Raw genomic sequence first — 17,201 nt, 5'->3', positions numbered from 1 at the left:
TATCACCTCCCCAGAGTGACCTTCCCGTACCATCCATCTAAAGTAGAGCTCTCAGGGGATATATGTATATGTACAGCTGATTCACTTTGCTGTACAGCAGAAACTAACACAACATTGTAAAGCAACCATACTCCAATAAAAATTAAAAAAAAAATAAAGTACAGCTCTCATTGGGAAAAGGTACAAACTTTCAGTTATAGGATAAATAAGGTCTGAGGATCTAATGTATAACATGGTGACTCTAGTTGATAACACTATATTGTATTTTAAAAAAGTAAATATGTAAGGCGATGATGGATGTGTTAATTAATTTGATGGGGGCAATCCTTTCACGGTGTATATCAAACAGCACATGATACACTTTAAATATTGTACAATTCTATTTGTCAGTTATACTGCATTAAAGCAGGAAAAAATAGAGCAGAGCTCTCCCCTCGCCTCCCCCCACAGTTAGTCTCTGTTACAGACCCTATTTAATTTTCTTCATATCCCTACCATGCCGCTCTTGGGACTCATCCAGGTTGCCCTGCCACACGCTGCATTTCTGCCCAACGTCAGACTCTGGAGCCTTTTCAGAGCCTTCTTCACAAGCCTGAGCTCCAGAGAGGGGAGGGCTGTCACTGATAATACATTATTTATTTCATGAAAATTCTGACCTTTTGAAATGAAGCAGGATTGGATGGGATTAGTGTGACAGCATGTTGGTAAGAAAGGCGTGTGAATCACGAAACTAAGAGGAAGGGAGAGGGTTTCCCTGGTGGCGCAGTGGTTAAGAGTCTGCCTGCCAATGCAGGGGACATGGGTTCAAGCCCTGGTCCGGGAAGATCCCACATGCCGTGGAGCAACTAAGCCCGTGCGCCACAACCACTGGGCCTGTGCTCTGGAGCCCGTGAGCCACAACTACTGAAGCCTGTGCGCCTAGAGCCCGAGCTCTGCAGCAGGAGAAGCCACCGCAATGAGAAGCCCGTGGACCGCAACAAGGAGTGGCCCCCGCTCTCAGCAACTAGAGGAGGTCCACATGCATCAGCAAAGACCCAGTGCAGCCAAAAATTAAATAAATAAATAAATTTTTAAAAAAAGAAGCTAGGAAGAGGCAAGGAAGGATCGTCTCTAAAGCCTGCGAAGAGAATACGACCCTGTCACACCTTGATTTCACACGAAGAGCCTACAGAACTGTGAGGGAATATATTTCCATTGTGTTAGCCACTGTACTTGTTGTCACTTGTTACAGCATCTGTAGGAGCATGATACACAAGGCCAGCATGATTCTGGATTAAAATTACCCATTTTGTTGTTTTTCTCACTAGTGTAACCTCCTTGAGGACAGGGACTATATCTGGCTTGTTTATCCTTAGTTACTGAGCTCCTGGAACACAGAATGTTCCATATTAGATATAAAATAAATATTAGTTCCATAACTGAATAGGAAAAAAGTTTGATTACCTGAAGGAAAAAGGTCCTCTGAAAAAAAAAGAGAAGAAAAGTTTTTAGGTTGTGGGTCAGAAAGGCAGCAAAATTCAAAAAAGACTATCTTTGCGTCACCAAGAATATCAGATGACAACTTCTACTTAACTCTTTTTGACTATGATAGTTGGTGTATGACAATTTTTTGAACAGATCAGAGTCCATGACACTTTCTCTCCCTTTATTTATGTTTAAGTCCCAGGCACATTCTAGGAGGAGATCATGATTTCGTATGTGATCAAAACAAAATGGATTGCTCTGCATCTAAATCTGCATTGTAATGAAATTAGCCCTTATACTTTGGAATATTTATTAGCTTCACAGTAGCCAGGATCTACATATAGGTAAAGCACTTCACTGTTGGAAAACTTCAATCTCCTGAAGTTTTCCCTGTGTTCTGGGCAGCCACGCCCACATTATTGCATCCTGAAAATCTTCTTTGCTTCTTCCAAATTTTTCTCATCCATGGGAGGCTTCCTCTGGCTGCCAGGCTGCAGAAACTTCTTCACGGCAGGGAGATTGCTGACTCTGGTTTTCAGGGCCTGCAACGCACAAGAGCACAGCTCAGAGTGCAGCCAAAGACCAGCCCCGTCGTGAGCACAAACCAGGGACTCTGAGACACTCCCAGAAAAGGGCCAGCCGAGGCCCCTCCATCAGCACCAGAATGAGGCTGGACACAGACACCTAGTGAGGCAGGAAGATAAAAGCATTATAACGTTTTCCCCAGAGATGTCTTAGTTTAAGACTTCACTCAGCTCAAGTCTTCCTCATGTTCTTCCTACACGTAAATTCTACAGATTCACCCTGTCGTGCAATACGAGGAAGAGTAATGTGTCTCACACGGCAACACAGATAAAGGCTCCAAGATATCAAGACGGGAAGGTATAGGGGAATTGGGCTGGAGCTGAAGACAGAAAACATGAAAGGTAGACAATGAGACCAGTCAGAACCAATCTGCCCTCGGAGAGAGGGAGATATGGGGAGAGAGAAATGAACTTGTAAGAGAAGGAACAGGAGCTGAGGGAAAGAAATGAGATGGTGGCAGACCTGCGCAGACAGACTCACGTATAGAAAGAGGAGGACACACCTGGGAGGGAGGGAAGCAAAGAGGAAATGAAGAAAGACACTGAAATGGAACAGGGGCAGAGAGAGGCACTAAGTCCTGGGTCTCTCTCCTAGGAAAAGGCAAGTCATTCTCCTTGGGGCAGTGACCATCTCCAATGTCTTTGGCGTGACCAGATTCTTTCCATGCCCCAGACCAAGGCCTTGGAGTGAACTGTGGAGACCTGGGGGCAGTGAGGCCTGGACAGTGTCAGGGACCCTAGCATCACAGTCCCAGGGTCCAGAGAGCAGATGCCAAGGTGGGAGATGGGGGCTGCCCCCAAAGGCTGTGAGAGAGCTCACCTTCAGCAGAGGGAAGTTGGCCAAAAGGGTGGGGTCCAGCTCTTCCACATAGTAGAGAAGTTCAACCAGGTGGATGTCAGCCCTGCTCAGCTTGTTGCCCACAAGATAGTCTTGTCCATGACCCTTCAACACCTGGCAAATGGAGGGGTCAGATCAGGAACACAGGCCCAGGCAGGCTGGGCCCAATGCTCTTCCTCTGTCTCCCCTGCCCCACTTCCCCCTCTGTGCCTCACTGGGTGGGTGTGGACCTTCAGACCTTCTGCTGCCCCCGGATCAGTGAGACGGGCCATGTGGGTCCCTGCTGTTCCCTCCTCAACCTCAGTGGAAACCAGGCCACCATTTTCTTTTCCTGTTCCCACCTCGCTGTGGCTGCCTTACTTGCTTCCACTATATACACCGTGTTTCTGTTGACCTCACACCCTAAAGCGTGCAGCTCTGAACTTCATAATGCGGCCTTTCATCCATCTCTCTCTCTCGCCTCCCCCACCTTGGGCAGTGATTCCACCTTCATGACAGCCTTCTACCACCCTAAGCAAATTATTGCAGAGTCTGTATTTCTTCTCTCCTCTTGTCTGCTCTCCTCATTTCCTGGTCTCTCCCTCTGGAAGCTGAAATAAACCTGGGTCAACCTGAATTCCCATCTCCCTGACAACATTGACTCTGACTCCTATTCCACCTGTGTCTGTCAATAACACTGTGGAATATATTATAATTTGCATGCTGAACTGTCTAGGGATGATTGCACTTAATGTTTGCAACTTACTTTGAAACACCCCCCAAAATAATATGTTTGATCAGAGGAGAAAAGGATAGGGAGATACATGATGAAGCAAACATAATAACAAAATACTAATTTTTGATTCTAGGTGGCGGGTATGTATGAGTTGATTGTACATCTCTTTCAACTTTTCTATGTGTTGAATTTTTCATAATAAAATATTGGAAAAAATATATGATGCTTACTTAAAATATTGCAACAATATGAAAATCATAGAGGCAAAAACACACATATCACCACCAAGTAAAGATAATAACATTTTGGCAAATATCCTACCAGACTATGTATGAACATAGAGGTATAGCTAAAAATTAAAGAACATAGTAAGACATCAAATGCTATTTTGTAATACACATTTTTCATTGATGTTATCATGGGGATCTTTGATTTCAAAATACAGATGTACTTAAACTGCAATGACTATAGAGGTTTCCACCATGTGAATGTACCTAAACTTTGAGCACAATAAAGCCAGAAGAATGTAGTTTCTGATTACCATTATTCACTCCTTGACGAGGACCTGACACATAAGCAACGAATTAATACTTGTGAAATGAAAGAATGATTTAAACTTTATAAAGATGAGGGTGTTGGTTAAGCTTTTTATTTTTATGTTAGCCTTCTGCATCTCTTACGATCATTTTTTTTTCAGTTCATGATTCTTGTTTAGCATGATTTCAGGTAGTTTGGATCTTGAGGTGTTCTCCTCTTACCTTCAAAGAGAAACATTAACTAAGATATATACTACATATAATGATGGAACATTATTTTCTTGGTTTTGTATGATTTTCTTCAAAAGTCTGAGAGCCATGGCCCCAAAATTTGTAGATTAGTTTTTCCTGAACAACTTTTCTTCTGATGCTTCCTCTCCACCACTCCACCCCCGTACATCTCATCCATCCCCAAAACAGTACCACATTTTCCTGATGGGTAGGGTCTCATATCTCCCTACACATGCTACCAGAATATTTTCTGATGCGTTGCTGTCATTGTGCTCCTCTTGGATCAAAGGCCCTGCACTGTGCTCTGCAGGATCCATGTACTCCAGGCTCCAGTGTGGCTCTCAGAGTTTCCATAGCCCAAGCTCTAAGTATAAGCATTCCAGACTGGGTCTGAGTAAATCAAAATTTTGCTGACAGGCTTCCCTGGTGGCACAGTGGTTGAGAGTCCGCCTGCCGATGCAGGGGACACGGGTTCGTGCCCCGGTGCGGGAAGATCCCACATGCCGCGGAGCGGGTGGGCCTGTGAGCCATGGCCACTGAGCCTGCGCGTCCGGAGCCTGTGCTCTGCAATGGGAGAGGCCACAACAGCGAGAGGCCCGCGTACCCCAAAAAAAAAAAAAAAAAAATTGCTGAAAAAGTATAACTTGGGTAAAACTTGGGTACAATTCTTCCTCATAGTCAATTTTTATAAAATGCCCTAGAGTCAGGGTGCTACATTAGTATTCAGAAAGGCTCACAGAGGTGAAGGTCAATGCCCCTGCAATGCCAAGCACTATTTTTCTTTGTTCTTTGATCTCAGTGCCAAAAACGCTGAACAGTCCACTCACTTTTTCAAATGCAGGAAGATAACGGTTTGTTATACTCTCTTTGATCTGGGTCGTCTTGGCATCTTTTTGACTAGGTGGGCACAGTGGCAAATGCATGATCATTTCACCCAGATCTGCCACACCCTCTGCATACATATCAATCCTGAAAGACAAAATGACCGAATTGTCAAATGTCTCCTGCGTTAGATTTTACAGTTTAGAATGGGTAAGGATGGGGCATCAAGAGGTGGCAGAGTAAATCACCCCCATTGGGTGCATTTTTCTATGTCAGTCATTTAGTTAGGATTTTTCTTAAATTTAACATTTCATTCTAGAGCAAGCCATCGAGGAAGATATATGTCTAATATTTTTGTTATATACATGACCAAATGTAGGGACAGAGCGTATCAGTGACCTGTCCAGAGTCACAGGCATGAGAGAAACGGGTGGAATCACTGCAGGTAACCACTGAGACCACGCCTAGGGTTTTCCGTCTCTGCTGTGGTGTGTTCTGTGCACAGTTAGTGTGATGAATTAGTAACACCTCAGTCATGTCCAGAGAGAGTCCTGGCACCACGGACCTAGCCACGTCCCTCTTCCTGTCCCATCCTGTTACACTACCAGGACCCTTTAGATGCCCAACCAGCACTTCCTCCAGTTATTTCCCATAGAATATGGTTCCACAACCCTCTTCACATATTGTTGCCCAACTCTGGCCTTGTTTGTGTTTCTCAAGACTCCACCCAAAATATCCCCCAAAATAGTGCGTTTCTTCATTTTGTTCCTACAGTACATATTCCAGGTAACTTTGCTGTTTTTCTTCCAAACATGGTTTCCTACAATAGTCTTTTTAAATGAAAGCTTTATTGAAATATAATTCCCATACCAGAATGTCACCCTTTTCAAGTGTAAAATTGTGTGATATTCCTTTGTAAAGTCACAGCATCCTGTACCATCATCATACTCTAATTCCAAAATATTTTCATCACTTGCAAAAGAGGCGCTGAGTGTTTTTTCAGGCATTCAATGTTCTTCCCTCCCTCCAGCTTCTGGCAAACACTAAACTACTTCTGGTTTTACGGATAGCAATGTTCTGCACATGCCAAACAAATGGAATCATACAATATGCATCATTTGTGTCTGGTTTCTTTCTGTAAGAGAATGTTTTCAAGGTTCATCCATGTTGTAACACAGATCAGGACTTCATTCCTTTTCGTGGCCAAATAGCATTCCACTGTATGGATGTGCCTGCCTTTGTTCATCCATTCATGGACATTTTGTTGTTTCCACTTTTTGAATATTACGAACAATAGTGCTATGAACTTCTGTGTACAAGTTTTAGTGTGGTTGTATTTTTAATATTTTTAATTCTCTTGAGTATATTCCTAGTAGTGGATTGCTGAGTTGTATGGTAACTCTGTGTTTAACTTTTTGAGTAACTGCCACATTCAATGATTCAATCGTGGGGTCCCATCACAACACAGAGGAGACCCCCCCCAATATGGCTGTATTGAATAAATCTGCCTGCTACAAACTGATATTAAAATGTTCCAGATAACCCTGGCATCGTGGGCTCAGTCTCTGCAAACCCTTGTCAAGTGGCCAGTCCATATAAAGGGCTGATAAATTAGGTTCCTGGTTATCATTCTTATAATTTCTGAAACTGGAGAATCACCTTGTCTAGATACTTACCTTCTGAGGTTTTATCCTCTAGACACTCAGACAGTTTGTCCCTTGTCTCGATCCCTGTGAACACATCCTGCTCACTCAGGGAAGGACCTAGATTGTTCTTATTAATCATTAATGAAAGAACAGAAAAAATACCGTACAGGGCTCTCTCTTTCATGTCTTTCCCATAGAGGTTGTATTTGGTGGCAATGTAGTTGAGAATGGCTCTGGTCTGCACCAGCTTCATCCCATCAATTTCAACCATGGGCACTTGCTGGAACATCAAACTCCCTTCTTTTGAAAGAAGAAAAGAAATAGAGTGAAATATTGGATGAATCATACTGTTAAGGTAAACTGAAACATTTTATGTATCAAAATTTTTGTTGAAATGACTGAAGACATAAAAGGAAACAAATATTTTACCTAGTAAAATTTCAATGGGAATACCATTTTGCTTTTAGCTTCCTGTAATCCTTTCGCTTATCAATTTGCCTTTTTCTTTTCAATCTATTATTTCAGTTAACTTTTTATTTCCCATTCAGAGCATGGTATGTCCCTTTATTTTATGTGTTTGATTTGTCTTCATGGATTTTTAAGAAGAATGTAGGAGAAGTTCCACCGGCCAGTTGCCAAGTCAAAAGGGAAATTCTCAAAGTAAGTCTCATGGGGTTCATGGCATTAAGGCCAGTTCTAAGAGAGACTCCTACATAGAGTGTTTTGTATGCCCTTCAAATCCCACCACTGGATGGTGTGCAGGACAGGCCTGTTTTCCCAACTCCATTGATGCTGGCCCTTGCTCTTTATCTCCCTCCTCACACGTTCACCTGGACTTCGAACTAATTCAACACCACCTGGTTATTTGTGTCTGCAATATTGCTATGATATTACCATGTCAAACCTGTCAGAGAAAAGAATTCAAGGCAACTGCTGGGCCTGTTTCTCCCCTCTTCTTTCTAATGCATTTGTTTTCCTTGGGTGGGAGGGCTGTGTGGCATCCTGAACTGATACAGTCACTCATGGTGCAGAAAGGCAGGGAGTGCACAGAGAGGGCATTCACAGGGCACCGCCAAGGCCGGCTCCTTTAGCAAATACTCAGAGTTCCAGCCCTTCCTAGTCCTGAGTGAGCTGCAAGACCTGCTCAAGAAGTCCCACCCCTTACCTTTAACCATGCTTCTCCCTCTCCACTGACCCCGCTCCCACCATGCACACACATGGCATTGCTGGGGTTCAACCCTCAACTTATGACTTGTACTAGATCCTCCCATCAGAGGAATTTAGTTTCTTGGTCTTACCATTTCTTAACTTATCCAAGTCTCCTGGAGTTTTTATAAATATCTCTTCAAACTGGAAAGCAGAAACAGTCAATGAGTTTTTGGTATTTCATTCCATAACATTATTGAACTTGAATGACCAATGTCTGGTGCATACTATGGAGAAGCTAAGATTTCCGAGTTTGGCAGGGTACACAGAGGACGATGATCATGGCCATTTGGAAATTTGGATTAGAGCCACCACGATAAAAGCATGGGTTGCAGCACGTAATTGCTTATTTTGCGAGTTCAATTCACCTCCACACCGTCTCCACCTCTGTCAATCATTAGGTTGTGATTTGGGAGGGGGAAATCACTGGAGGGAAGGGACTGGGAAGTTCCTCTAGTTATGGCGTTTTAATATCTCTGGAAAGCCCTTCTCTCCTTGTGAAATCAGGACAAGGTATTGAGTGTCCCCCAGCATGAGGTATCCATGGGGCCACTGACCCCCAAGATGCTGCCACCAGGGGCCTTTGCTGTATATGACCTCCCTCCATTCAACTTTATATTTTAAAAAGGGGTCTTGATGGTGAAAAGTTTGGGAATTGGGAGTTTCTAACTTGCTAAACAGTTTATTGTGGCTCTACATGATCCCATAGGGTCAGACTACACAGACAGTGAGGTGTGTGGGCAACAATTTATAAAGCACCCAGTTCTAGACAACAGAGGGGGTGGTGGGTGGTCAGTGTGCGAGGGTGGCCGAGGTAGGATGGGACTTGCTGGTGGGCTGTTGCTTGTGAGGCTGACAGAGATGGGGTTGTGAGGATCAGCCTTTGGACCCAGAGAACTCAGAAGTCCCGACGAAGAGCCTCTGGTAAGCCTTGTCCCACACCCTCCTCAGTCAGGCTGGGCTGGTCAAGAGGAGGCCTGGGATGCTCTCAGCATCTCCCCCTACTTAACCTTCTGGTGGTGAACTCATCCTGCCCAGGGGCTCTGAACACAGGGGCTTAGGTAAACATGCTGTTAGGAGGCTAAGAGAGCACACTAGAGGTTCCCTTTGCAGGATGCCACCTCACCTGAAACCCTCCTTTACTGCTTGCTCTCCCCTCATGGACCAAGTCTCCAGAGTCTGTCCATGACTCCCTCCCCAGGAAACCCGCACAGAGTTGCTGTGTCCCTCTGACTTGGGCTGAGAAGTGCTTTTCTCAGAGACACCTCTAGAGGGAAGCACTCAACAGAGTCCCACACTTGCTCCTGAGAATATATCATTTTAACAGTTTAAAGTGCTTGGGTGTCCTCCTAGATGCTCCCACCCCTCTTTTAATCACATATTTACTTGTCTGCATCCTCACTAGAGTGTAAGCTGCCTGAGGGCAGGGACTGTGTCTGTCTAGTTCACCCCCGTATCTCCAGGACCTGGCAGGGAACCTAGCACTTCAAGGTGCCCAGCAAATTCCTTGCTGAGTGAATGCATTAAATCTAACAGGCAGTTTGTTACAATCCGCCCCTCTCTGTATTTCTGGTTTATGTTTTAACTTTAATTACATTTATTTTCTAATATGTATATTTTTGTCTTTTTGTTATGGACATCTGTAGCATACCGAAAAATGAACAGCAAATTATCATAATCCTCCTTGTACCCATCAACCAGCTTCAATAATTATCAGCTCAACCCAGCTGTGAGTTATCTATATGCCTACCCCCTCTCCCCTTCGTAATAATTTGAAAGAGATCCCAGATATCTTATATTTCAACTTTAAATAGTTCAGTGTATATTTCTAAAGCATTAAAGCTATTAAAAATAACCACAATACATTATAGCACCTAACACATTAACGAAGTTTACTAAATATCAACTGATGTTTAATGTTTATGTTTTTGACAGCTGTATAAATGTCATAAATAATATTTTATAATTTTAAAAATCAAAATCCAAATTAGGCCCACACGATGTGATTTGTTTCTTAAATTTACTCTGTTTATTCTCCCTAATAAGAAGACATTTTAATAACATATTAGGACAAATCTGTTTATCTCTTAAATAACTGACAAATTTGTTTTAATGCAGAACTCTTAACAGATCATTTAGTTAGAACAGTCCCCTAGCTTACGTGAGAAAAGTACTTTGATACAGTTAATTTAGATTCAACTTCAGATGAACAAACTCAGGACCTACCTCTACTCCAGCTGCAGCCAGGAGCCACCGGATGGCCTCCATTCTGCCCCGTCCATTGAAGTAGTGAAGCTTGGGTTTCCCCGCCATGATGGCAGTCTCCTGGTTTCTCTAAACTTTAATGGATGAATGAATGAATGAGTAAATGAATGAACAAAGAATAAAACCACAGAGGCAAGATGTACTTTATGATATATGACTGAACAGCACCAACAGTGCTGAAGAAGTATTGGCCTCCTTTGTCGCAGAGTCGGAAGAGTCCCTGGAATGTCTGCCTTGGCCCAAATTCCCACCCCGATAGCCAACCGTGGGAAATTGCACCAAACCATTGTCCAGTCTCCATTGGGTAAAATCTGATTGTCTTGGCAGGCTAAGAGGTGAGTCTGTGGTGAGGATGCATGGCTGGGGGTTAGGGAGCAGAATGACTAAAGAACTAGTATTTATTAAAAACCTCCTAATGGTCCTGACCCAACACTAACCCCTTTGGATGCATTATATCTTTAATCCTCACAACAGTCTCATGAAATAGTAATTATCTCCATTTTTCCGTTAATGAAACAGACACTCAGAGCTTAAATGACATTCATGGAAATCCACGCCCAGGATTAAAAAGAGGGCAGGTCTGGAACCCACACAGATGCAGGCCCTGGGAGCCTGGGAGGGAGGGGCCTTGGAGCCAGAGGACTTCGCTGACAGTGAAAAGGAGGCTGCAGAGTCTGTCTTCAGCTCCTTGGCTGTTATGCTGCATTTGTTCAGAAGCTGAGACGGGGCTCAGATTTGCTTAACGGTCGCTCAAAAGTTCCTAGTTCTTTCTACAAACACAGGATGCTAATTCCTTCCCTTTTTTTGGAATTCTACATTACCTCTCTTGGTACATCTTATACCTACAACAAGGGATGTTGCTGCATTAATTTTACAGCATGGGATGGAACTAAGATTTGTTCAATGTCTGTCATACACTGGGCATTCTCACAAATTTATTTTCATTTACCCCTACAAAAATCAACCGCAGTGAAGTTTGTCACTGCTCTCATTTTACAGTTGGGGTTACTGAGGTTTCTAGGGTAACTTGCTCAAAGTAGGTGGCGGACCTGGGATTCAAATCCACTTCTATATGAACCCAAGTCTAGGCTTCATTTTTCCATATTCATGTTTTTCAAAATATACGTGACAATCCTTCATCGGATTGTGAAATCCACCAATTTTTAAAATAAAGTAGAAGAAAATAGAAAATACCAGAGTGCCTTGCACGTCGAAGAGGTAAGCATTGTTCTATGAGTTTTTAGTTTTGTTGCATGTATGGGTGAAAGAAAGCACGTGTGCACTCTCATTTGTTCACTGTAATGGTAAGAGATACTTGGGTCTTGTCGGGTGCGTGCAGTTTGAAAGCCCTTGGTCTACAGCAGCCTGCATGAGGAGTGGACATAGCAGGGAACCAGAGAATGAAACTCAAAGGCTTCGACAATGGACAGAACTAGTTCCATCATGGGTGTGAATGGGAAACACACAGGACTCATTAAAAGCAGGAGTCCCAAAGCCAGGACTTAGGGAGAAACAGTTGCATTTTCTATCCAAATCCCAAGCTCTGTTTTTTCTTTCAAATAATTACTATTTAATATTGGGACAGTACATTTCATATTTCAACCAAAAGACAAAAATGCAGTTTAACTCAAAGGCACAACAATTAAAACACAGAAAATAATGGCATCTCGCAGATGGCTTATTTCTAAATTAAACAAACAAATACACAAGTTTTGTTCCCTTCACTCCCCCAGCGCAAGCCCACAAGCTTTTCCCAAAGTCTTGAGTTTTCAATGCCGTACAGCACCCAGCACCGTGGACTCGTGAGGTGCTTGAATGTAGCAATTAAAATGCTTGCGAGGTCTAGCGAATGGCATTTGAAAGGGACCTAAAAGTGCAGATGTATCTTTTTCAAACATGTTACAGGCTGAACTGGCTCTTTGAACACTATCACTCTGCTTAAATTCAGGAAGCGGGCTTTAAAAATGCAAAAGGCATATAAGTTGTATCTCAGTGCAAATCTTCAGCTGGTAACTGGAAAAGATTCCAGCAATAAAAAAGAAAAAGTCCTTTGTGTCACCTGCCTCTCCCCACACCCAGAGCTGAAAGGAAGAGAAAAAGAGAACAAAACAAAAATAGAAGAATTACAGATGACTTTGGAATCATTTAGGAATCACTACTTCCAATTTAAAAAAATTAATACATTAAGAAATCAATAAAAAGAAAAAATAAACACAAAAGTAATCTTTGTTTCAACTGCTCTTCACGTCTAGAATGAGATTCCATGAGGAGTGCGCTTGAACTTTTAGTCGTGGGCAAGGAAGAGGCGCTGAGGACGTGAGGCTGGGGCCGGGGAGACCACAGGCCAGCCGGGGGCACAGGCGCCGCCACTACTGGTTCAGCCAGGGAGCCCTGAAGTTGCGGTGCGGCTGTGGATTTAGGAATGTTCTCATCACTTTGTGACACACGCTCTGTTTCAGCGCCACAGGTTTTACAAATGGTTCAAATTCAACGAAAAAGATTCACCAGAGGCTGAAAATATCGAGACCTCAAAAATATGAATGCAAAAATAGTAAGGGGAAATGAACCAAGTCTGTAGATACCTACATACAAAGTTTCTAGAACATCTATAAAAGCACAGTCATAAGAATTTATTTTCCATTACATTAGTTTATATCAAATGAATAAATAGTATTTATAGATTTAATGTGTCATGTACATATACATGTGCTCTGTTTTAGCTTAAACAAAAATGCTACAAAGTGGGAGACGACTTAAGGGAGAAATCATAAACAAAAAGAAAAATCAGCCTTTTAAACTATTAACCCAAAAGCCTCCTTAAAGAAGTTTCTGGGTGTGTCCAAAAATAATCATAAGGAGAGGAATTCTAGTAACGCTGTACCATCCCCTCCTGTTCACCTGCAACAGAGAGGAGAAATGTGGACTTTTCCTTTCACTGATGTTGCCCACTAGCTCAGCTAGCACCAAAGCTCAGTTATTGCTGAAAGTTAAACAGGAAAATAGGTTAGAATTGGACCAAATGTCACTTATTCAGAAAAAAACAAACAAAAAAAGAGGCATAATCAGTTTGTGTTAAGTGGGAAATGGAGATCTCATTTATCTCTGAGGTAGGGGAAAAAAAATGTTCCAGAGACCAGGAGCATAACCGACTTGGAGGGGAAATGTGTCTTGGGAGAGCGGGACACAGCACGATCCCAAGAACTGCGCACAAAAATAGATGGTACCGTTCTGTTCGTGAGAACAAACGATGTTGGAACTTTTATTAGCTGTGCTACCCCAAAGACGTGCTCGCAAGGGGTCCATTTGAGAGTGAGAAATACTGCTCCCTTCCACACCCGGGTCGGGGGCGTTGGCGCGGGGGGGGGATGTGTGAAGGGTGTGTTTTCTGGAGGTATTCCTGCCTGCTCACGGGCGGTGAGGGCCATGGTTAAGCGCTCTTAAATCCCACTTTCAAAGCTTACTTTGAAGTTCTGAGATCAGGATCTCAACTTTAAAAGTTTGTTTCCTTCAGTTTCCTAAGCGCAAGACACATTCGGACATTTCTGCTAGGCAAGTCACATAGGAAGCCAGAGAACTTTAAGGAAGGTCTGGTAGACTACACGGAGACAGTAAATAAAAGGGGGGAAATGGCCGAGACGTGAGAAGTGCTTATTCGGTCTAAGAATTCTTGGGTGGTTCAAATTGATTGGAATGTACAGTCTCTCAGAGATGAATTTTTACGGAGAGAAAGAGAGAAGCTAGAGGATGCAATCAGAAACCCACAATCCTGGTCTACGTCCTCCAACTTCTAAGAGGGACGAGTTGCATTCAGCCACCCGAGACGGAGCAATAACGGGTCTGTGATGCCCTTAGGTGTCGAGGCTGCACTGGCTGGCTCAGCTGTGCCTACCCTACGCCAGCAGGTGCGGGGGCCCGCTCAACCCCATTCAAGATGGGGATGGGACTTAAATTAAAAAAAGAGAAAAGAAAAGAAACCCACAATCCTAAGCACTTCCTTGACAACTTTCACTCAGCTGCTTTTGGTGACGGTGGTACACGGAAGCCGACGTGTGAGGGAATTGTGAGCAGGTCCGATAAGCTACCTAATCAGAACCGACGGGGAGGACCACCCGGGCGGCAGCCGAAGCGACCACGCTCTCCTAGAGACCAAGACGCGTCTTGTGGCCGTCCTGGAGCTTTCTTCTCTTGATGCTGGAGCTGGAGTAGCCCTCCTCGCTGGCCAGGCGCTGCATGCTTCCCAGCTCGTCCGAGTCGCTCGCGCTGCTGCGGCTCCGGGCCAGGTCTCCCGTGAGGCAGTCTGTGCTTTCGGCGTCCACATTCCTCTCTTCCCCGTCGGAGTCGGAGGCTCCGAGGAGACGGTGGAGCCTGTGCTGTCCATCTGTACCCTCTCGATGCCCAGCTTCTCCAGCTGCCTCTTCAGGTGTCACTGCTCTCGCTGAAGCTGGTCTATTTGGTGAATGGCTTTTCTGTCACAACCTTCAAGTGTCTTTATGTGCAATTTTGCTTTTCTTAATAAACTCAACGTAGGGTGTCCATTTGATTCCGGACCAAGTGGCATCAGCCCCTTCAACTTTTCCAGGCACAAGCCAGGGTGGGCCCGTCTATTCTTCTCCATTTCACTGTGAACAGATCTGCTACTGCTATTATTCTTGTGGGATTTTTTTTTTTTACATCTTTATTGGAGTATAATTGCTTTACAATGGTGTGTTAGTTTCTGCTTTATAACAAAGTGAATCAGTTATACATATACATATGTCCCCATATCTCTTCCCTCTTGCGTCTCCCTCCCTCCCACCCTTCCTATCCCACCCCTCTAGGTGGTCACAAAGCACATGGAACAGGGAGAGCAGCTCAGTCTTGTGGGATTTGCTCCTCCGTTTTAAGGCATCTCTGTCCTTGTTATTGCACGGTAACATGGAGGCATACCGTGTTCAGCTTCTCTCTCCCGCCGCTCCAGGCGGTCGGCAGCCTCCAGCAGCACCTGGATGTTCAGGCGAACCGCCGCCGCCGTTCTGCACCGGGCGTCGGGGGCCCCGGGAACAAGCCCCACTGCCCACCGGCTCGCCGCCGCCCAGCACCCACGCCCCCCTGTGGACCCCGCAGAGCAGGGCTGAGAGGGCCTCCCTGGCGACCACTCTCGCCGGAAGGGGGAGGGGACCGGAGAGCTGGGCACCACAGGCCACCGTGACAGAACCCGGAGAAGAGCAGCCGCTGCCACGGCCGCGGAGAGTTTCTCAAGCTCCGTTTGAAAAACATTAAGATTATCTTGCAAATTTTCGTGGTTGTGGCGTTTGGGACAAAAATAGACTTCTCTTTACCCAATAAAGATCTCCCTGAAAAGTACGTTATGACTTGATTTTAGATATCAAAATGTTTTCAATGTCCACATTTTTAAAAATAAATTTATTTTTGGCTGCATTGGGTCTTTGTTGTTGCACCCGGGCTTTCTCTAGTTGTGGCGAGCGGGAGCTGCTCTTCGTTGCGGTGCGCCGCCTTCTTATTGCTTCTCTTGTTGCGGAGCACGGGCTCTAGTCACCCGGGCTTCAGTAGTTGTGGCACGTGGGCTCAGCAGTTGTGGCTCACAGGCTGTAGAGCGCAGGCTCAGCAGTTGTTGTGCACAGGCTTAGTTTGCTCCACGGCATGTGGGATTTTCCCGGACCAGGGCTTGAACCTGTGTCCTCTGCGTTGCCAGGCAGATTCTTAACCACTGCACCACCAGGGAAGTCCCAACATCCACATTGTTAAAGTAAGGACTCAATGGTCTAACCTTTAGAAAGTAAAGAATCCTTTGGAAACATACTTAACTCATCTGTTTTGTAATTGGAGATTGTGTACTTTCTTGTCACGGGAAATGGAGGTGCTGTGATTCAGCAGAATTCTGTGAAGGGTGCTGCTGTGAACCAGAGGTCACAGGTCCCCCTCACACTAAGCTCCCTTATCCAGGGCCTGAGGATCACCTTACAAAAGGAAATGAAATTTTCACTTATGTAATATTTTATCGTATGTTCCTTGTAAGCAACTTTCTTCTCCTTTTGAATAAGAGGTTTCCAAAGGCCTGTTCAAGGCTGGGGCAAAGGTGACGTAAACTTCCTGGTCCCCAGAAAATGAGGAACTAGAGAGATTCGATGATTTGCCATCAGTCACACACGTGTGTTCCTGATTCACACTCAATATCTAGCAACTGTGTTCACCCTCAGGACAACCCCGGGAAACAGCTTCTAATATCCTATTGTCAAGAGAAGGAAACTGAGATTCAAAGAGGTAAAGCTACTTTCCTAGCTCACATGTTTTGTGAGCATTAGGGTCAATTGAAGGCATCTTCTGACTTACGGTCCCGGCTGCCACCGCCCAACCAAGTAATGCTTATGCAGTCTCTCTGCTGCTCTCTGAGACCCTCGTTTATTAATTTTTTCCCCATTCGGAATCCATTAGCCAACTAACAGTTAAATGGGAAGAAGAGAAGGAAACATCAAATTCACGAGTTCCTTTTTGTTAGCTGATTCTTAAGGGCTCGATATGAGGAAAAATGGACAAAAGTGTGCCTTGTTTTACTCTGACATCCTGAAAATTTACTGTGAGTAAATTGAGCCCTAGTATAACTATATTTGACCTTCATAAGGAAGTAGGCTTATATACCCTAAAAGGAATGTATCCCGCGATAATTCCAGTGTGAAACAAAGGATCTGTGTCTCTGGGGGTGCTCCTAAGGACAGCGTTTCTTAGCAGAGAGAAGGGAGGCTTAGAGACAAAGCCCAACTCCTTTCCTTTATAAGGTATGTAAACCCAGGGGGGGTTGTCTTATCTCTGTACCTCAATGTTCTCTTTTAAAATATAGTTATATCGGGCTTCCCTGGTGGCGCAGTGGTTGAGAGTCCGCCTGCCGATGCAGGGGAC

The 17,201-nt window shown here is 44.4% G+C and overlaps 1 protein-coding gene and 1 pseudogene across 1 annotated transcript in view; both read right to left on the bottom strand.

The window, feature by feature from the left end:
• Positions 1-1,628: 1,628 nt before the first annotated feature.
• The window catches only part of LOC112406855 (glutathione S-transferase A2), a 17,730-nt gene continuing 2,157 nt past the window's right edge, over positions 1,629-17,201 (bottom strand). Inside the window, exons 2-7 of the mRNA XM_024755871.1 lie at positions 10,269-10,381; positions 8,135-8,186; positions 7,004-7,136; positions 5,196-5,337; positions 2,869-3,000; positions 1,629-2,006 (exon numbers count right to left, since the gene is read on the bottom strand). Coding sequence (XP_024611639.1) covers positions 1,881-2,006; positions 2,869-3,000; positions 5,196-5,337; positions 7,004-7,136; positions 8,135-8,186; positions 10,269-10,355 — 672 coding nt within the window. The 5' untranslated portion in view covers positions 10,356-10,381 and the 3' untranslated portion in view covers positions 1,629-1,880. The remainder of the gene's footprint in view (positions 2,007-2,868; positions 3,001-5,195; positions 5,338-7,003; positions 7,137-8,134; positions 8,187-10,268; positions 10,382-17,201) is intronic.
• The window catches only part of LOC112406843 (max dimerization protein 1-like), a 10,704-nt pseudogene continuing 7,949 nt past the window's right edge, over positions 14,447-17,201 (bottom strand).

Source organism: Neophocaena asiaeorientalis, unplaced genomic scaffold (genome assembly GCF_003031525.2).
Source record: "Neophocaena asiaeorientalis asiaeorientalis breed wild unplaced genomic scaffold, Neophocaena_asiaeorientalis_V1.1 scaffold962, whole genome shotgun sequence".
NCBI lineage: Eukaryota > Metazoa > Chordata > Mammalia > Artiodactyla > Phocoenidae > Neophocaena > Neophocaena asiaeorientalis.
This window is presented reverse-complemented; position numbering and strand designations above follow the sequence as displayed.